This window comes from Macrobrachium rosenbergii, chromosome 35, assembly GCF_040412425.1.
Source record: "Macrobrachium rosenbergii isolate ZJJX-2024 chromosome 35, ASM4041242v1, whole genome shotgun sequence".
In the NCBI taxonomy this organism is placed as follows: domain Eukaryota; kingdom Metazoa; phylum Arthropoda; class Malacostraca; order Decapoda; family Palaemonidae; genus Macrobrachium; species Macrobrachium rosenbergii.
In genome coordinates, this window is record NC_089775.1 from 722,688 (window position 1) to 739,618 (window position 16,931).

A 16,931-nucleotide genomic window follows, 5' to 3' on the forward strand; every position below is an offset into this window, starting at 1 on the left:
TTATATATTTCGTGTTTATAAAGAAATATATATATATATATATATATATATATATATATATATATATATATATATATATATATATATATATATATATATATATATATATATATATATATATATATATTTTTTAAAAATAAATATATAAGTAATCCAATTGTCTATTAAATTAAGTAACATTTTTAACGCGATATTTGAACCTTACGATAACATAATAATAATAATAATAATAATAATAATAATAATAATAATAATTAATAATTAATAATAATAATTTTATTAAAATGTACCATTTACAATACGTCGAATTCTGAATGATAATTATACACCTGCCAATAATAAAATCAATTATCACCTCCAAGACGCCATATTTAAATATATAAATCGATTAAAATTCCCCCCCAACCACGTTTTTTGGGATTTCGAGCAGGAATGAACGAGGACCTTCCTCTACGAAGTCTCCAGCAACACTGATTTAATAATTGAGAAAATTTAGACAAATCTTCTTCTTCTTCTCCTTGCAAAATTACCCCGGGTCACTTTCCAATGTTTACGTCCCCATTAAACCTATTTTAGCATATTTAATTGCTTTTTTTATAGTAATCGGTTATTTAATTAAATAATTAAGTAGTTTTTGAATATTTATTTGTTATATATGAATAAAAATGGCAGTTATGTAAGGAAAGTCGTTTAAACGACGTATTAAATTGTTATTGAGTATAACGAGGATACCTAACCTGACGTTGGCCGGAATTCAGATAGGGTTATATATCAAATAAATGTTAGTTAATGTTTATATACTAAAGGTAGAATTACACTAAAATTCTCAAGATTTAATGGCCGTGGTCACTAATGGGGTCCCAGGCTATAATTAACATCATGGGGCAAATTAGATTAGGTAGGACACTGGTCCTTAAAATGGGGTTATGTTCAGTAGCTGTGGCCCTAATAAGGGAAGGAATACCATTTGATAACCAGTTTGGCCACGTCCTGTTTAAGGGATATTGGTAGTGTTTTGGATAGCTTAGTCTAAGCTAAATATAAGCTATAGGGTTTATATAAGCATACCCCTGCCTCAGAGAAGGTATCTGGACTGACATTGCATCCATAAGACCTCAGATGAAATGAATTTGACCTGCCATAGTTGATACATTTTAGATTCTTATCTTAGGCTTACATTAATTCTGGAATATTAAAGTCTTTGTATATAAATAGTTTAACCTTTGTAGTTTCTTTGTGGTGTAACAAAGTCACGCTTTTAAAACTATTACTTTTTTTTAGCTCAAATACTATGAATATGAGGTCACTCCATATCTTGGCTATCTTAAAAATGTTATCACAAGCACTTACGTACCATAGGACGATAAGGAAACGCCAAGGAAATATTTATAATTTATTACATTAAAATAAAACTTACTACAGCTAACCGAAACAGCTCAAATGAAGAGATTGTAATATACATACAACTCTCACTATATCTGAGGAGTTCACTAAGTACAGTCGGAATTTACGCTCACTCACTCGTAATTAATTACAGAGTCCTTCGCCTAGCGGAATAAAATCTTCATTTCTATATAGGAATTGAAGGTAACAACAAACTCTCTATTTTATTCGTAACCCAATACTTCTAGGAAGGGGAATATTGATAATAAATACTTTCCATAAGTTTTCTCTGTCGAACTTTATTACCGAGTTTTAAAGTCTTCCAATAAAGCTTTAAAATGAACACAAGGAAATCTGGAGGAATTATATACTGTATGTTCCATCTGATAATTTACCCAATACAAAACTACTACCGGTATTCGTGACAGCCACCTCCGAAAGAAAAGGGGTAGATTAAGAACTTCCACATGCAATTTAAGAGGACGCAGGGGTCGGAAAACCACACCTGTACATTCCGGTTCCATATTACACCATAAACTTTACCGATTTCACTAGTGCACTAAGCTTAGTGTGGAGGGAATTAAATACCCTTTGCTGAAAGCACGTGCAAAACACACAGTCTCCGCGAAGACGCCTCACTGGGAATGCTTGTAACGGTTCAACGTACATCTAACTCGTCTCTCAACGCAGCAAGGGAGGGAGGGAGGGGGGAGAATAGGTTTCGTGTCCGATAAAACGACGCAAAATACAAAATAACCTACCTCACTTTACATTATGCAAAGAAGTGGTTATACAAATCCGCGCTGAAAACTGCTTTTTTGTAAACATTCAAAACTACTTCTCAGACGACATGTTTCAAGTCCAAGCGCTCGGGTACTTATTTACATTTTGATTGTTGGCATCCAAAATAGTCTGCTGCTGAAAAAGGAGCTATTCATACTAGTAATTCAGGTACACCTAGCTTGCCAATGTGTATTCACGAATGTTGCCGTGCCTCCAGCGATGTTCTCGGGACGCAGACGCTCGCGTACGCTACGTAACTTCAGAGGTTCTATCTAAGACACCTGCGCTAACAGCATCTTTAAAAGGTAAAAAGAATCTCTCTTCTAAGTCTCCATTAAGTACAATACATAACATTTTAGTTTAGGAAAAAGGATGAACAATGTATATACGGTAACAAACGTATTATACTAAGTTACTTGTTAAATGCAGTCTTTCCCTGAATGTGACACATTATGATTCAGACTTCGTGGCGTCCTACCACAGGTGTTGGTCGTCGAGTTCTCCAACGACATTTACTGAATTATCTCCGTGTAGTCAGGTACATATGCTCTGGCAAGGATGTTTCTTTTAAGTTACGGGCCGATCCTGGAAAAGATAACTGTGATTTCGCAAAACGATGTTCAAACGTCCGTCGGAGTTCCTACGAGACCGCTGCTTCGTAAAACCCAAACCGAACTCGTGTAATAATTTTGACGAGTGTGCCATTATGCGCTGCGTGTGTGGCCACTCCCTCTTCTTCGAACCGAGGAGTGCTTGATAGGTTTTAAGTAACTGGACCTGAAAAAGGTTTTAATAATTAATGATAACTCAAAAGTTCCCCTACTTGAATTTATAAATACAAAACTGAAAGCATACGTATATTTATAAGTACTTGTAGTAACCAAGAACTTCAGTCTTCATAATAATTTCTTAAAATACTAAAGAATCTGAGTTATTCAACTATTATTATAAACTTTTTTGTTATTCCCTCATCATAACTTTTACCTTGACACTACTACATGAACCATGAACTAAGTCTGACCAAACAATAAAAAGGTCTTGCTTCTTTTAATGATGAGAATAAGTAGAAAAATCACTGCAATAACAAAGACCTCGCATTATACACAAGTAGGATTAAGCTCTAAGTCTGCTCAAAGAAGTTCCTTTGTGTTAATCACCTACCTTTCCATCCATCACATTAGATGTAATATGCCTTAAAAACATTATTATGTGATGTGGAAAAGAATAAAGAATTCTTTACTAATAAGTCAGTACCAAACTATACTGGCGGTTGTCACATAAATGCAACTTTGGACGATGTGTCTTGCACGATTGCAATTCTGAATTCTATCTCTGCTTAAATAACAGGCTACGCGAAGAGGTCATTAAAAACATAATGGACGAATGGTTTAATCAGCAGAGGACGTACGCCCTACGACATTACAACTACAGAACTACACAGAAACACATACTCACTACATATATCTAAACTTCTTAACACAGTCGTTTCCCAGATCTACAATGATGACGTATCCGTCGCGCGTAGTTGCCAGGCCTGACGGACGTCTGAGTTTGGCTTCGCGAGAGTCGATCGTGAATATGAGGGTCCCTAACGTGTAGTCGAATACCTGAATGCACGAGTTGTTCCGTTCCTGTCGCGTCGCTAGGAGGAGTCCCTTGGGATCGAGGAATATGCCACCGTAAGTACCTTTTGGCCCCTTGCCTGGAATTAAGTAGGACATGAGTCATAAATATTTGGCGGGAGAAAGGCGAGGTGAGAACCTTAAACTATACAATCTTTATCTTCCAGATTATTCCAAACACAAACTATGGAAGACACCAGACTGTCTTTGTGTGATTTCTGCCCAAATTTCTTGGTCTTCTACTATTCTCTTTGGGCTGCTTTTCCTGTTTCAGTCCCCGCTAGGTAAAATTGGGCTTAAAAGTTACATTCTAATTAGAGAAAACTTGCTAACAGAGAAAGAGCTGTGAGATGAAACACAATGTGAAGTAACGTCTATAGCTCTCAATTGTTCAAGTATGATAAATACCAGTTATCAGTAACAGACCCAACCTTTTGTTCAGTGATAACCATACCTGAATATTCTAGTCTTGTGCTGACTTTGTCCGACAAAAATATGTATTAAGTAGCATAATTACAAAAGGGTTTGTGTTGGCAAAAACACAATCAATGCAGGCAGGTTAGTATAATAATAAATTTTGTATCATCAAAAACATACCAAACCAACACAGGTCTCACCTTTAGTTTCGAATATTGTACGTAAGTACTGGCCTTCCGGAGAAAACACTTGTATTCTGGAGTCTGCGACAACCACCTCGTTCTCCGGACCTGTACAAATGGCCGCCACCGAACCGAGCTGGCCAGGTTTGTTCCCCTTCACACCCCACTTTCTGACTAACTTGCCACCGGGTAAAAATATAAATATGGAATTCACCGCATTGTCTACCACTAAAATCTCACCGTCGTTATTCACAGCTACAGTGGTGGGTTCCACCAACTGTTCGTGCGTGAACTGAGAGAGGAGCTGCCCGGACGACGTCACCTCCGTCACCGTTTTCTTTCTCCAGTTCACAAACACAAGAGAGCCACTGGGAGTTCTCGTTAGCCCCGTCACACTCCTGCCCTCCAGGGCGTCACCGACCACGTGCTGCACCTCTTTCAACTGGGGGCTCAGGACCTTGATCCGCGAATTCCCCGTGTCGGCCACGTACATGTACTCGTTGTCGTCTATGCAAATGCCCACCGGCTGCATGAACTGGTCCTTGCCGGACCCCCTACTACCGTACACTATGTCGGGATTGTGTTCGTCTATGACCTCGACCAGGAGAGGGCTCTCCTTGATCGACCTGCCGAAGATTTTGACGGACACGCTGTGGTTCCCTCCCTGCTCGGGGGTGAAGAATACGGAGTACGTGCCGTTGTCGTTGTCTTCCACCTGGCTCTCTACAAAGTCCCCGTTTTCCGTCTTCACGACCGCTTCCACCGGATCCCCACCAGTGCTCTGGCTCTCTCCGTCGTAGTCCACCGTGTGGACGATCACCTCACTCCGCAAGTGCGTCATGGCTTTTCTGGCCTTCATGAAACAAAGGCTCGGGAACGTTTTGCTGCTGAAGACTCTCCCGTAGTCCTCAATCGTGTTCTGGATTTGGTCGAAGGCTTCGTTATGGTGGCTTTCAAACCTGAGGAAGGAATTTTCCCGAGGTTCGACCAAAGTAGAGAGCGAGTCGATTTTTGTGTTGAGATGGGCGATCTTTTTGGTGATGTTCCGGACCTCGACTTGGTACTGTAGACCCTCGCATTCCTGTTGAACTTTTCTTCTCTCCGATTCAATGATGTCCAGCTGGTCCTGAAAATGCCCCCAGAAGTTTTTATTCGATTCACATTACTTACAATTACAGATGATAAGTCACAATGCAACCAAAAACCACGTAATTAATTTCAAATAATGCTTAATTTCATACATCCCAGTCAGCTGGTAATACCACAAAAAATTCAAAAATACATCAAAAAATTTCCCAAAAGGGGCTTGGATCAGTTTTGCTTTCATGCATTTCTGAAAGATTATCTTTCATCTATCTGTAAAATTTATACATGGTGACAAATCTATAATACGTTTGTTTACTCTTATACTTTGTGAAAACTCTACATAAAAACCAAACTTACTTTTACATATCAAACAAAAATGACAAATTTAAATTAATTTATATTATTCATAGCTACCAAACCTGCGGTCTTAACATTAGGATAAATCTTCTGGCGCCAGTCAGAAACCGGCAAAAATAAAAACAAGAACTGTTTATGCAAGGAACTGGTGGCATCTGGCATCCGTCAGGGAGGTGAGATGGGGAAGCGGGCAGCGACCTCATTTCAACCCCGTGACGTCTTAGTTTTTTCTTACAGCCGATGAGAGAGGCCATTTCTTTCTTTCCTTCTGCTTGTTTTTGCTTTTGCCTGCGTTTCTTCGCTGTTTTTGTGTTCAGCGTTTGTTTGGCACGAGCGTTAAGACCCAGGTTTGTTCCGCGTACGAGCTAAAGCAGTTACGGCATCGTAATGAGGCCACGGCTGAAAAGAACTTTATGAAGATCATTTATACTCTACTAAGTCCTCTTAATGTTCTGGAAAGTTGTTTAATCAGATACTGTGTCAAATTTATGCTTTTGTTAGACTGGCCTAAAGGGTTCGATCTCGTATGCGAGCCAGGATACAGTTGGTTTCGTTGGAGAGCCGAGTACGGCAAGCATTACGAAAAGCAACCAAATGACTGACAGCATTTGGTTTTAAAAATCATATATACTCGTATAGAAACCCTAAATGCCATCCTTGTTATGTTGCATACAGATTACAGTACAGAAATAGACTCCATTCATTTCATTATCTATTTCTTTGGGGTGACTCGACGCCTAGCTGTCAAACTTTTTAACCTTTCCTACTTCCAATATTCATTTTACGCTATTAACATGAAAAGTTCTATCAAACCTATAAAGATTACAGCCATGTTACATTAAAATCGATTAGAACTAACAGTTTCATTTGTACTAATTTATACATCCTTCAGAAATATAGATGCTAAAAGTCTTTGAGAGGTGCTTTTGCCAATTAAAACTTCCTGTAATTCACTTTAAGTATACATTATAACATTTGAATAATCTGTATTCTTACTATTATTCAGAAGACAAATCCCTATTCATACAGGCTTTTTCCATATGAATAGGGTTGATCTTCTGAATTATAACAATAATTAGAATAATAATCATCATCTTGAATTGACATTCAAACACAGCAAGTTCCCTTAATCCCAACACTTGCGAATGAGAGTTGAAATGTATAATTCTTCTAACTGTTCTTTTCACTTACACACTTAACCAAGACAACGCTCTACTGGAATCCACTTGCCTGCAAAACTTTTTTCTTCTCGTCTCTCATCTTCTTCACATTACTTATAACGGCTTCTCTCCTCCGCTCGATGGCGTCGATGATGGTCTGGAATGATCGGTTGACGTCCTCGAACGTAGAGTCCACGACGTGGTCGAGCTGGTGCATCTCGGAAGTGACGGCATCGCTCGCTTCGTTCAACTGAAAACGACAAGCGGAAGTTTACCGAGAACCTTAGCAATGAAGGAGGAAGGTACGCAATGAACGACAAACGATCTTTGAGTATCGACAAACGATCTTCGAGTATCGAGCCTTTTCGAACGACAAGTCACTAAAACTCACCTTAGAGTAACATTCGTTCGCCTTATAACATAAAATTTCCGACATCCTCTTGATGGCGATGGAAAGTGGAATGACCGTGTGTTGGTAGCTGGCTGCGTTTCCCTGGTGGGAGCCATTGCTACATTGTGTGCAAAAAACGAGATCACAGGATTCACAAAACAACAATTCCTGTGGAGACAAAGGTTGTTAGGAGACGTCATCAGTATGTTGATAATAATTAGCCTATGGTGTAACATTACTGAAAGAGGACTTCAAAATATAAATACTTCATTTAATATTTATTCTTTAAATAATTACCTCGCCATTATATAGCTTTTACTACCACTGGTGCGGAAGTAAAAACTACATAATGGAGAGGAAAGGTTCATTTCAAAAATACACTTTTAATTCATTTACCATCATAGGCTAGCACAGAATATCAAAATTGTAAATGATAATTCCATCAATAATATTCATTACTTTTACGCACAATACTTCTGCCTTACTTGATTAGCATGTGTAGAACACTTTGGTATAACTTCCCTCCTCTGACGGGACATCAGGTCCAACAACTGGTTCACCAAAAACGACGGGGGGAGAGCCGCTACCCCCCCGGAAGGGATGCGTATCGACTCCCTGCATATCGGGCAGCGGAAGGTCCCGTCGTCTCGGGCGTGGGAAGCGACGATGCGGGTGAGACAGTGAAGACATACCGTGTGGGAGCAGTGAAGTAACTTGGGAGTGTGTTCCCCGCCATCGAAAGAACCTGCCCACAGAGACACTATATTGACACGTGTTGAATTGTTTTGGGGCAGTGAAAAAATACTAGTAACTTAAAAGGAACTCAGTATAAGTGACGGGGCAATCAATTACGTAAAATTAACCGATTACTTAAAAGTACGGTGGTGTAATTCAGGCGTACGTAAAGTTCAGAACGCAACGAAAAACATAAATTTGTTTTGTACGTTTTATAATGTTCTGAGAGCAACTTGCAAATGTTCTATGTAATATTCTACGAAGATCTCATATATACCGTTTGCTTTCACCAGTCGACTTAAACTTCCCAAACTACTTGCTACAGACCAGCGAGTACCTAAACCAATACGTTAAAACCCACAAAAACCATCTTATAAATCATTACCCTGAATGCTTCGGTGTCAAGATTTTCATTTCTGGTTGAATTCCAGTCTGGTCCAGGTTCTTGCCTAACCTTTTCTACTGGTCTTTGTCCCGCAACTTCTGTACTTACTGCTTTTCTGACTAATTGTTTTTCCCCCATTCTCATCACATGTCAAAACCACGCCAACCACACCTCTGCGACCTCTTCATTTTTAATGCGATCTTCCTGTGACATTCTGAAAATGTGTCTTAGCATTCTGCAATCTCTCGTCTTTAAAATCTCTTTACTTTGTTTACTGATAGAATGCTATTGGTAGATAGAACAGGAACTGATGCTGTATGTATAAGGCCTGTAATTCTTTTGTGCTCTTCGAGACGTGGGTACTTGCATTTTCCCTGTGTTTAACATGAGTCCTCTTAGCTTTGAAGTGTTTTCTCTTTTTTCACAAGAAGGTTTTCTGTTCCGTGGAAGCTTCTTATTCAAACGACACTTTGGCTAGAGTCGTAATGCACACATATTATGAGGGACCAATGATTCAAGAGAAAGATACAGTGATTCGAAGAAGCTGTGATGACCGATACCTTTAGTATTACCACTGAGAGTTTCAAAAGGAGAAATATCTAGCTATGGTAATGCCCTAACAATACCAAAGGACTGCACCTTCCACGATAATCAAGAAGAAAGGTCTCTATGTCTGCCTGCCAGCAAGTCTCAAAAGTCCCATACATGGAGTTGCATTGAAGGAGACGGCATACGAAAGGAAAACGTATTAGTCCACTAAATGAACATAAACAAGACCCAGGAAAAGATAATTTGCCGTAAAGGCTGTTGGAGGGATCAGAGACTACAGAAAGATCAAGAATACTGGCTGCAAGTTCTTCACAGCAGGTAAAACCCTCACTTCAGAAATCAAAATCCAAGCAGAAGTTGCTGAAAAAGTTCTAGAATGGGTTAGGATAAGCCGTGGATTTCAAATACAAAGATTGAGAGAGGGAAAAATGAGCCAATTTTCTTACACAGAGGTAAACCTACAAACAAGTGAGGAGAGAAGATGGTACCTTTAAAATGAGATAAGATTGGATGATTTCCAGAAGATTCTTGGAAACACTTGATGCTACAATACTGGAGATCACATGTACATGAGCACTCATTAGATATATAAAAATTCATGGGTCAGGGTGTACCCAGTGTTGATAGAGGCATTTGAACAGAGGATGTGTCAAAAGAGGCTTAGCCAGAGTTGTGACTGAATCAACAGGAAGGTTAATATTATGCTAAAAATTCTTGTATTCTCTCAATTTCAAAAGAGTGAATGCATTCCTTTGTATTAAATAAATCAATAAAGAAAACTAATTAGGAATCGGAAACTTAACATTAAATTCAAACTCACAAAAAAGGGAATTCAGAACCAACATAAGGACATATACTGACATATCAGCACGTCAAAGAAGGAATGAGAGAGAGAGAGAGAGATTAGATTCCAACTACCAATTCCTACAAAACTGTACACAATAAATATAACCAAACCTACTTAACGACACATTCCTGGTCTTTATACTTACATAAGCAAGTGCCGCAGGTCAAGAAAGATTCGTTGAAGTCCTCATAGTTGATAGAAACTGTTTCGACCAGAGTAGACGACATTACCTCTTCCCGACCCACGCCTCGGCTGAGGAGAACAAATGTATGTCGGTTAATCGCCCTCGATTTCCGTATCCCCTGCTACCTCCTCACTCTGCTGTTTAACTTCTTTAACTTTCCCTCTGTCTATTACATTAGAATGGATCCTTGAGACAGGCTCAATGACAACAGGAAACTGACTTGATTATCTATTTAAATTACTGTATTGCCGACCTAAATTACCGTAGCGAGATGAAATTTACATACAACCGAATACAGTCGTATCCCGTTGGTCGGTTGCTTCTACCTTAAGTTTTATGAATCATTAGCAAAGTTGGTTTCTTGAAGACAGATCATTTAAACAGCCAATTATCTTTTAAGGCAGGTTATTTGAGCATAGGCTTTCATATTACAGCTGAAATTCTACATTTTTTACATTTATGTAAAATGACGTTCATCGGTCCTGACTTTTAGGTGGGTACAGAGGTATGTCCATTCCATTTCTGATGGCATACATAATACCAAAGTGAGAGAGAGAGAGAGAGAGAGAGAGAGAGAGAGAGAGAGAGAGAGAGAGAGAGAGAGGTTTACTTACTGTAGCTGGAACGCGGGTCGACAACACCACATTACTCCTGCCGGGAAAAAACAGGTTATTAAATAATCGCATATGAAAATGGCTTCTCAACAGTGACACCATAATGTCTATTTTTCCTTAAGTAATGTTTGCCAAAAATCCCAAAGAAAAAACTAAACCAACGCTCTATAAGAGTAAGGTTCCACGTCTCGTCTTCCTTGTAAAATGATCCCAACTCCATCATCATCACCGACATCTCTATACGAGTTTCGATTAGCATCGAATGTAAGATCATGAGTTATACATATCCGGCTGCCAAGTTTTGACCTAAGCCGGCTACCTAGGGTAATGGGTACCTATGGTAAAAACGCAATGGACTGATTTACTTCCGTAGATGGCCTACGGTGTACAAATATATAAATAAGCAAAAGGCAAACCATACGTTACGAAGAAATCGTAGTCCTTTTTCCTCACCTTATTCAAGCATATCGCAGAAACAGCAGTTTCTGTGTTCACGCCTCGGCCATCTCCGTGAGGTACTCTGCAAAGACGGAAAGATTAGTTTCTCCCTAACCAGATGAACGGATTAATTCCACTAAATTCAAGGACGCTACTACGGATTACATCACTGTACATCTTGTAGGGTAATTGGTATACTCATTTGATGACCTCGCAAGACCTGAATGCAACAGTGTCTTTGGGAACCTACTTCTGCCTGCTATTGGAGACCGACAGGTCTAAGGTATCGAGTCCTGTTTATGTGACACTACTCAACTCTCATCAGACACAGGAGGTCATCTTATAACCCATCAATAAAGTCTCGGGGATGGAACCGCGAAGCTCTTGAATCTCGAGCAACTGACCGGTTTTTAGTTTTTGCAGTAAATTCAGGAACGATCGAGAACATGAGTTCGTCCCATCCCTCCAAATACCAGGTGAAGTACGAAAAAGTGTAGCTTGTCTGTTCTCTTCGCAGATGCTACGGCCAGCGATAATAAAGTCACTGTCTGAAGCTTCTTTCAATGGCTGAATTGTATCTGAGATTGGCTGCTGAGAACGAGAGATGTCCAACTACAGAGGCCTGAATTTGCCAGTTTGCTCGAAGTTCCTCAAACGCAAGAACGGCTCACACGACCAATACAGGTACAGAAAAACGACCAGGATTAAAGTACAGGTCAGACCCCTAAAACCACCGGCTCTGTACCACGATCAGTGACTGCCGCAGTGTGGGGTCAGCGGTGGGAAGCTGAAACCAACATTCTTTGGAAGCTTGAATTTCAAGTTAATAGCCCCTGTATGCTTGTTCCATGCGAATAGGTTTCATCCACCAAAATTGCAGCATGAATTTCCATATGAGTGAATTTGTAGGCTTTCAAATTCATCTTAATGTTGATAGTTTCCTGATTACTGCCTCAGACACAGCACCTCTGAGCAATTTCCTTATCTATAAAAGTTCCCTCATTCTTGCCGTGCCGAACCAGTACACCGAGTCCTCAGGTACTTGGATGATACCAGGTTATAGTGACATTAGGAAATGAAACAGCTTTGAATTTATAGCAACATTCCTCCTTATAAAGAATGGAAAACAAATTAGTTTCTCAGGAAGACGGAACAGCGCCAATGTTCGAGCGACGACTGCAAATTTTTCCCATTAAAGAGCGTGAAGGGTTGAATGACGATTACTTGGATGGTTACCGGTTAACGAACGAAAGCTTCTTGAATTTTTCTACGTCCCTTAGCCTACCCGATACCTGGTGTCTCTTCAATCTCCATCCAAAGTCTTAAGAAAAACTGCCATGAAGCCTTTCCTTCTTCATAATATTTCTATGACTGCATTACGAGTTCATCTTGTGCAATACCTCGGCAACAATTTAAGCCGATCAATGTTTCAATCTCGTTTTGCAGAATTTTCAAATATCTTTCAACTTTCTCTTGGGGGATATTCAGTAAAGATATACCTTAGGTAAAAAAGAGAAAGTTCTAAAGGATTAAAATCATTCATATTTCTCAAAAATATTGTTAATATTCACTGGATTTAAATAAAACTTTATTCTTATTGCTCCAAAATTATGGACAAATACTGAAGTATAATGGACCCCAAAATGAATTAATAACGACAATCAATTAAAGCCTGTAAATAACAAAGAAATTTTTGGTAAAATTTTCCTTTAAGACCTGAATCACTCCCGTCCGGCCCAACGGAAATGATTATTAAAACATGAAAGTTAGTAAATATCTCTGTAACACTAAATTTGTGATAGATTTTTGTGCAACTTTACTATTAAGCATATTAAGGTCACTTAAGGACACCACATTAAAAATCTGACATCACATTTTGGTATTAAAGTTAAATAATATCGAATCTGTCTCCATATAATGATGAAATTTCAAGATTTATCAATTTGACGTTGTATATAATTAACATTAAAGTAAAATAATACCAAATTTGTCTCAATTTGAAGATTAAATTTACATCTTTGTAAATTGCAAATCATGTTATGGTATCTGAGTAAAATAATACAAAAATTGATTAATTATAATGGTTAAATTTACATATTTACAAACAGTTTTAACCTAACCTCATGGAGGGCGACCTTAGCCTCTAATTTTAAATTACGGTATTTGAAAAAAATTATGTATAATTTGTCCCCGTACAATGATAAAATTTAAATTATTATGTATCTGGCATCCTACTATGGTATTAAAGTAAAATAATATAAAGTTTGTCTCCTTAAAAATATTAAATATGCATATTCGCGAATTCAACATCGAGTTACGGTATTTGGGTAAAATATTACCGAATTTGTCCCCCAATATAATGATTATTTTTACATATAAACTCAAAATCTGTCTTAATAAAGAGATATAATTCGTACATTTAGAAGCAGTGCGACTTTTTACCCTAACCCTGAAAAATATGGCGACCTTTGACCCGGATATCGAGTTGTGGAATTCGAGTAACGTCGAATTGGCCTTAATATAAAGATTAAATCTATAAATTCGTAAATATCGCAGTTTTAACCTTCCCCTAAAAAATATGGCCGCCTACTCCTGGCCTATGGCGGACCATCCCCTCCCCCTCGCCCCCGCCTTGCTGTAAATGCTAGCCTATGCTGGCATAAGCCCAATCACCCCAGGGAGATGGTCCTAGTGGAAATCGGTGCCCGAAAATAAATTGATTATGAAAATACGAATTTCTGGGAGTACCTCCAAGGGCTACTGAGGTGGAGTACTGTAAGCGATAAAATGCCGATATAATTGATTTTGGAGTGAGGAATTGGGCTTAAAATAAGTGTTAATTTGTATTTAAATAATAAAAATTCTTGGGAATTTAATTTGAATGTATAAATTCCCCCCGAGGTGTCCGTCCGATGCAGCCTACTGTGGAGGCCTACTGTAAGCAAGGGCGGCAATATAATTAGCTGTGGAGGGAGAAACAAAGCCCAAAATAAGTTATAAATTTATAATATTGAAATAATATTGATATAAATATAATTTATTCAATAAAATAATAATAAATATATCTATATAAAGGAGGCCAACTGTACGCACAGACCGCCGATACAATCGGCTGCCGAGTGAAAAAATAAGGCGTAAAATGAGTGATAATTTGTGTTAAATTCATAATAAATGTTATATATACAATTTAATGAAAGAAAATACGGTTAAATAAGCACAAATAAACAGATAAAACGTCTCCTCATTAAGCCTAACCTAAGGCCCCCCGACACATATCACTCTATTTCGCCTCATTTCGGCGGAAAAGAAATGATTCAAACCTTTATTAAGTTAGAATTAAATCCGTACTAAACGAATCCGTGTCCGTTTAGGGCGGAGGAGGATAAAGAATGTACTCACGACGTGAAAAAGTGGGATATTCGCGACGGCCCGAGAGACATTCAATAACGATCAGCTGGGCCCTCTCGTGTCGTCTGTCGCGCATCGAGGATTGGAGGACGGATTAGCGGATTGTTTTCGCGTTTATTGGCCTTATTAAGACTTCTAATTCGTTATTTATTAATTTATTTTAATTATTAGTTATTTTTCTATTTTATTATGACGTTAAATTTCGTTATTTTCGTTATTTTCGTTGTAGAATTCGTGACTTTTCGTCCGCCATCGACTCTCCATGGCCGGAGAGTTTGTGATGTTTTGTTTTCGTTCGAGAAAGGAGGGATTACGTCGGTATTGGCTTTATTATGGATATTAAAGATGATTCTATAATTATTTAATAATCTTTAGCTAAAAATGTATCTTTTTGTTGCGTTAAATACTTAAATTCCTTTTTGTACACATAAGAATTTATGACTTTTCATCCACGATCGACTCTCGATGGCCGGAGAGTTTATATGTTTTGTTTTCGTCGATTCCTCAATGACTGAAAATAAGACGTAAATGCTGGCATTCCCTATTAACACCAGATCATCATAGACTTTTAGGAATGGGAATAAATTCTAATCGATTTTCCCGGCTTTATTTTCCTCCCGAAAACTTTCTTTCTCGCGAGATTTCTCCCATTGGGCTTTCTTTTGTGACGTCACGAATTAGAACGGCCCATGGCGGTGTACGCTTAAAAAAATTAAAAATAAAATTATTTAAAAAGATGGGGAGAGTTTCTTTGTATATTGTTAATTCCTGTAGTTGTATCCAGGGGCGGGAATTGGAAAATGCCGGTTGTATCCCGTTATGTACGTTAATGAAACCTTTTAAATTCCCTACTACGTCATTTTCGGCGCCGCGGCGACCCTCCCTCCCCGCCCCCCTCACCCCCTCCCAACAAAAGAGCTGTCGCGATCTCGCTCCTTTATGTTTCTTTGTTTTTTTCAGTAGCGTAATGACTCCATTACAACCCAAAGAAACCGTTAAATACAACCATAACATTACAATAAACTTGAGGTTGTCGCAACCTTATACGTCTAAGGTTTACTTTGCAGTCGCAAGATCTGACCAAATCGATAATCTGGAACATTTTTCTGAGTCATCGGGTTCGTATAACGAACAAAAGGCACTCATTAACATTATTCAGAAGCTTACGGTCCGTAATCAAACTCCCCAAAATGTTATTAACATCGATTAACTCCCAAAAATTCTCATTTAAATTTTTTTTTTTTTTTGGGGGGGGGGCGTCATATGCTTCGCCTAACCTTGAATGTGTCAGGATAAACATTTCAGTGGAGCCACTGTGGCGCCAAGGGACCTACTTACTTATTCATTTTTATTTCGGGGGCTCGTGCGGAGAGAGAGAGAGAGAGAGAGAGAGAGAGAGAGAGAGAGAGAGAGAGAGAGAGAGAGAGAGAGAGAGAGAGAGAGAGTTGTCACGAACTGACAGACAGAATTTAGTTGGGTCTAAGTTAGCGGAAGTTGTCCAGATTGGCGAGCTGAAATTAATATAGATGAGAGAGAGAGAGAGAGAGAGAGAGAGAGAGAGAGAGAGAGAGAGAGAGAGTGTCAGGCACATTTAAATGATTTAGACTCTTAATTAAAACACATAATGCATTTCCACGTATAGAATAAGCCAACGAGAGAGAGAGAGAGAGAGAGAGAGAGAGAGAGAGAGAGAGAGAGAGAGAGAGAGAGAGAGAGAGATAAATAAATAACTTTTCTATAAAAATGTCTATATATATATATAAACATTTTCCTCTAGTTTTTCATAACTTACCTTATAAAAAAATCTATATTGTTATTCTGTTCTCTGGTGAACATTTTACTTCCTACGTTTTGTTCTTCACAAATTATTATTATATAAGTAAATCTTACGTTTCATGGTACTACTAATTTTCTATTTTAAGTTTCAGTAGTTTAGATATTTCAGACTTACCTGTAGTTTAAACTGAACCCCATACCATAGACCTACCTTGGGTTAGGTGCACAAACCTTTATCAGATCTATAAGCATTAGTTTGGTATGCAGTCGAATCTACATAAATCTTTTTGTAATTTTTGTCACTTTTAAGACCCTTTCGAAGTTCTGACTCAATGACAGAACCTGCAAAGGTAACTCTTTAATTGGTTAAGTATCTTGACCTTATTGTTTTTTGTCAGAAGAACTGTAATTTTCATAATTACATTAGTAATTGTATTACAGCTAGTTCTTTCAGACCATTGGTAATTTCTGAAAGATTTAGCTTTCCTCAGATTGGTAACTGAAACTTCTACTGACACTGTACAGGCTATTACAAGACTGAGACTGTATTTAAGTGCCCACACCACCAAATACCAATGGAAATCTTAAGTTTATTATGGGTTCATTTATTGAAA

The 16,931-nt window shown here is 38.3% G+C and overlaps 1 protein-coding gene across 5 annotated transcripts; it reads right to left on the reverse strand.

Moving 5' to 3' along the window:
* Positions 1-1,380: 1,380 nt before the first annotated feature.
* On the reverse strand, positions 1,381-14,833 carry LOC136856279 (tripartite motif-containing protein 2-like). Of its 5 annotated transcripts, none has more exons than XM_067133987.1 (10): positions 14,533-14,833; positions 11,149-11,215; positions 10,696-10,732; positions 10,043-10,149; positions 7,867-8,126; positions 7,382-7,549; positions 7,061-7,240; positions 4,406-5,513; positions 3,622-3,868; positions 1,381-2,943 (listed from the first exon to the last, which is right to left on the reverse strand). In XM_067133987.1, coding segments are annotated over exons 3-10 (2,103 nt in total). In that variant the 5' UTR covers positions 10,728-10,732; positions 11,149-11,215; positions 14,533-14,833; the 3' UTR covers positions 1,381-2,942. The 5 variants fall into 5 exon arrangements, with proteins under 5 accessions (XP_066990088.1, XP_066990086.1, XP_066990087.1 ...); XM_067133985.1 differs by having other exon boundaries at positions 7,867-8,141; positions 14,533-14,654; XM_067133986.1 differs by having other exon boundaries at positions 7,867-8,141; positions 14,454-14,608.
* Between the last annotated feature and the right edge of the window lie 2,098 nt (positions 14,834-16,931).

What these genes read in the sequence shown, in the direction of transcription:
- LOC136856279 (XM_067133985.1), bottom strand. Translation starts at nt 10,727, where the DNA reads ATGTGGTGTTGTCGACCCGCGTTCCAGCTACA. An exon ending in GACCTGCGGCACTTGCTTAT is followed by an intron (nt 8,142 to 10,042) that starts GTAAGTATAAAG and finishes GTGTCAATATAG; the next exon opens with TGTCTCTGTGGGCAGGTTCT. An exon ending in CGAACGAATGTTACTCTAAG is followed by an intron (nt 7,241 to 7,381) that starts GTGAGTTTTAGT and finishes TGTCGTTTTCAG; the next exon opens with TTGAACGAAGCGAGCGATGC.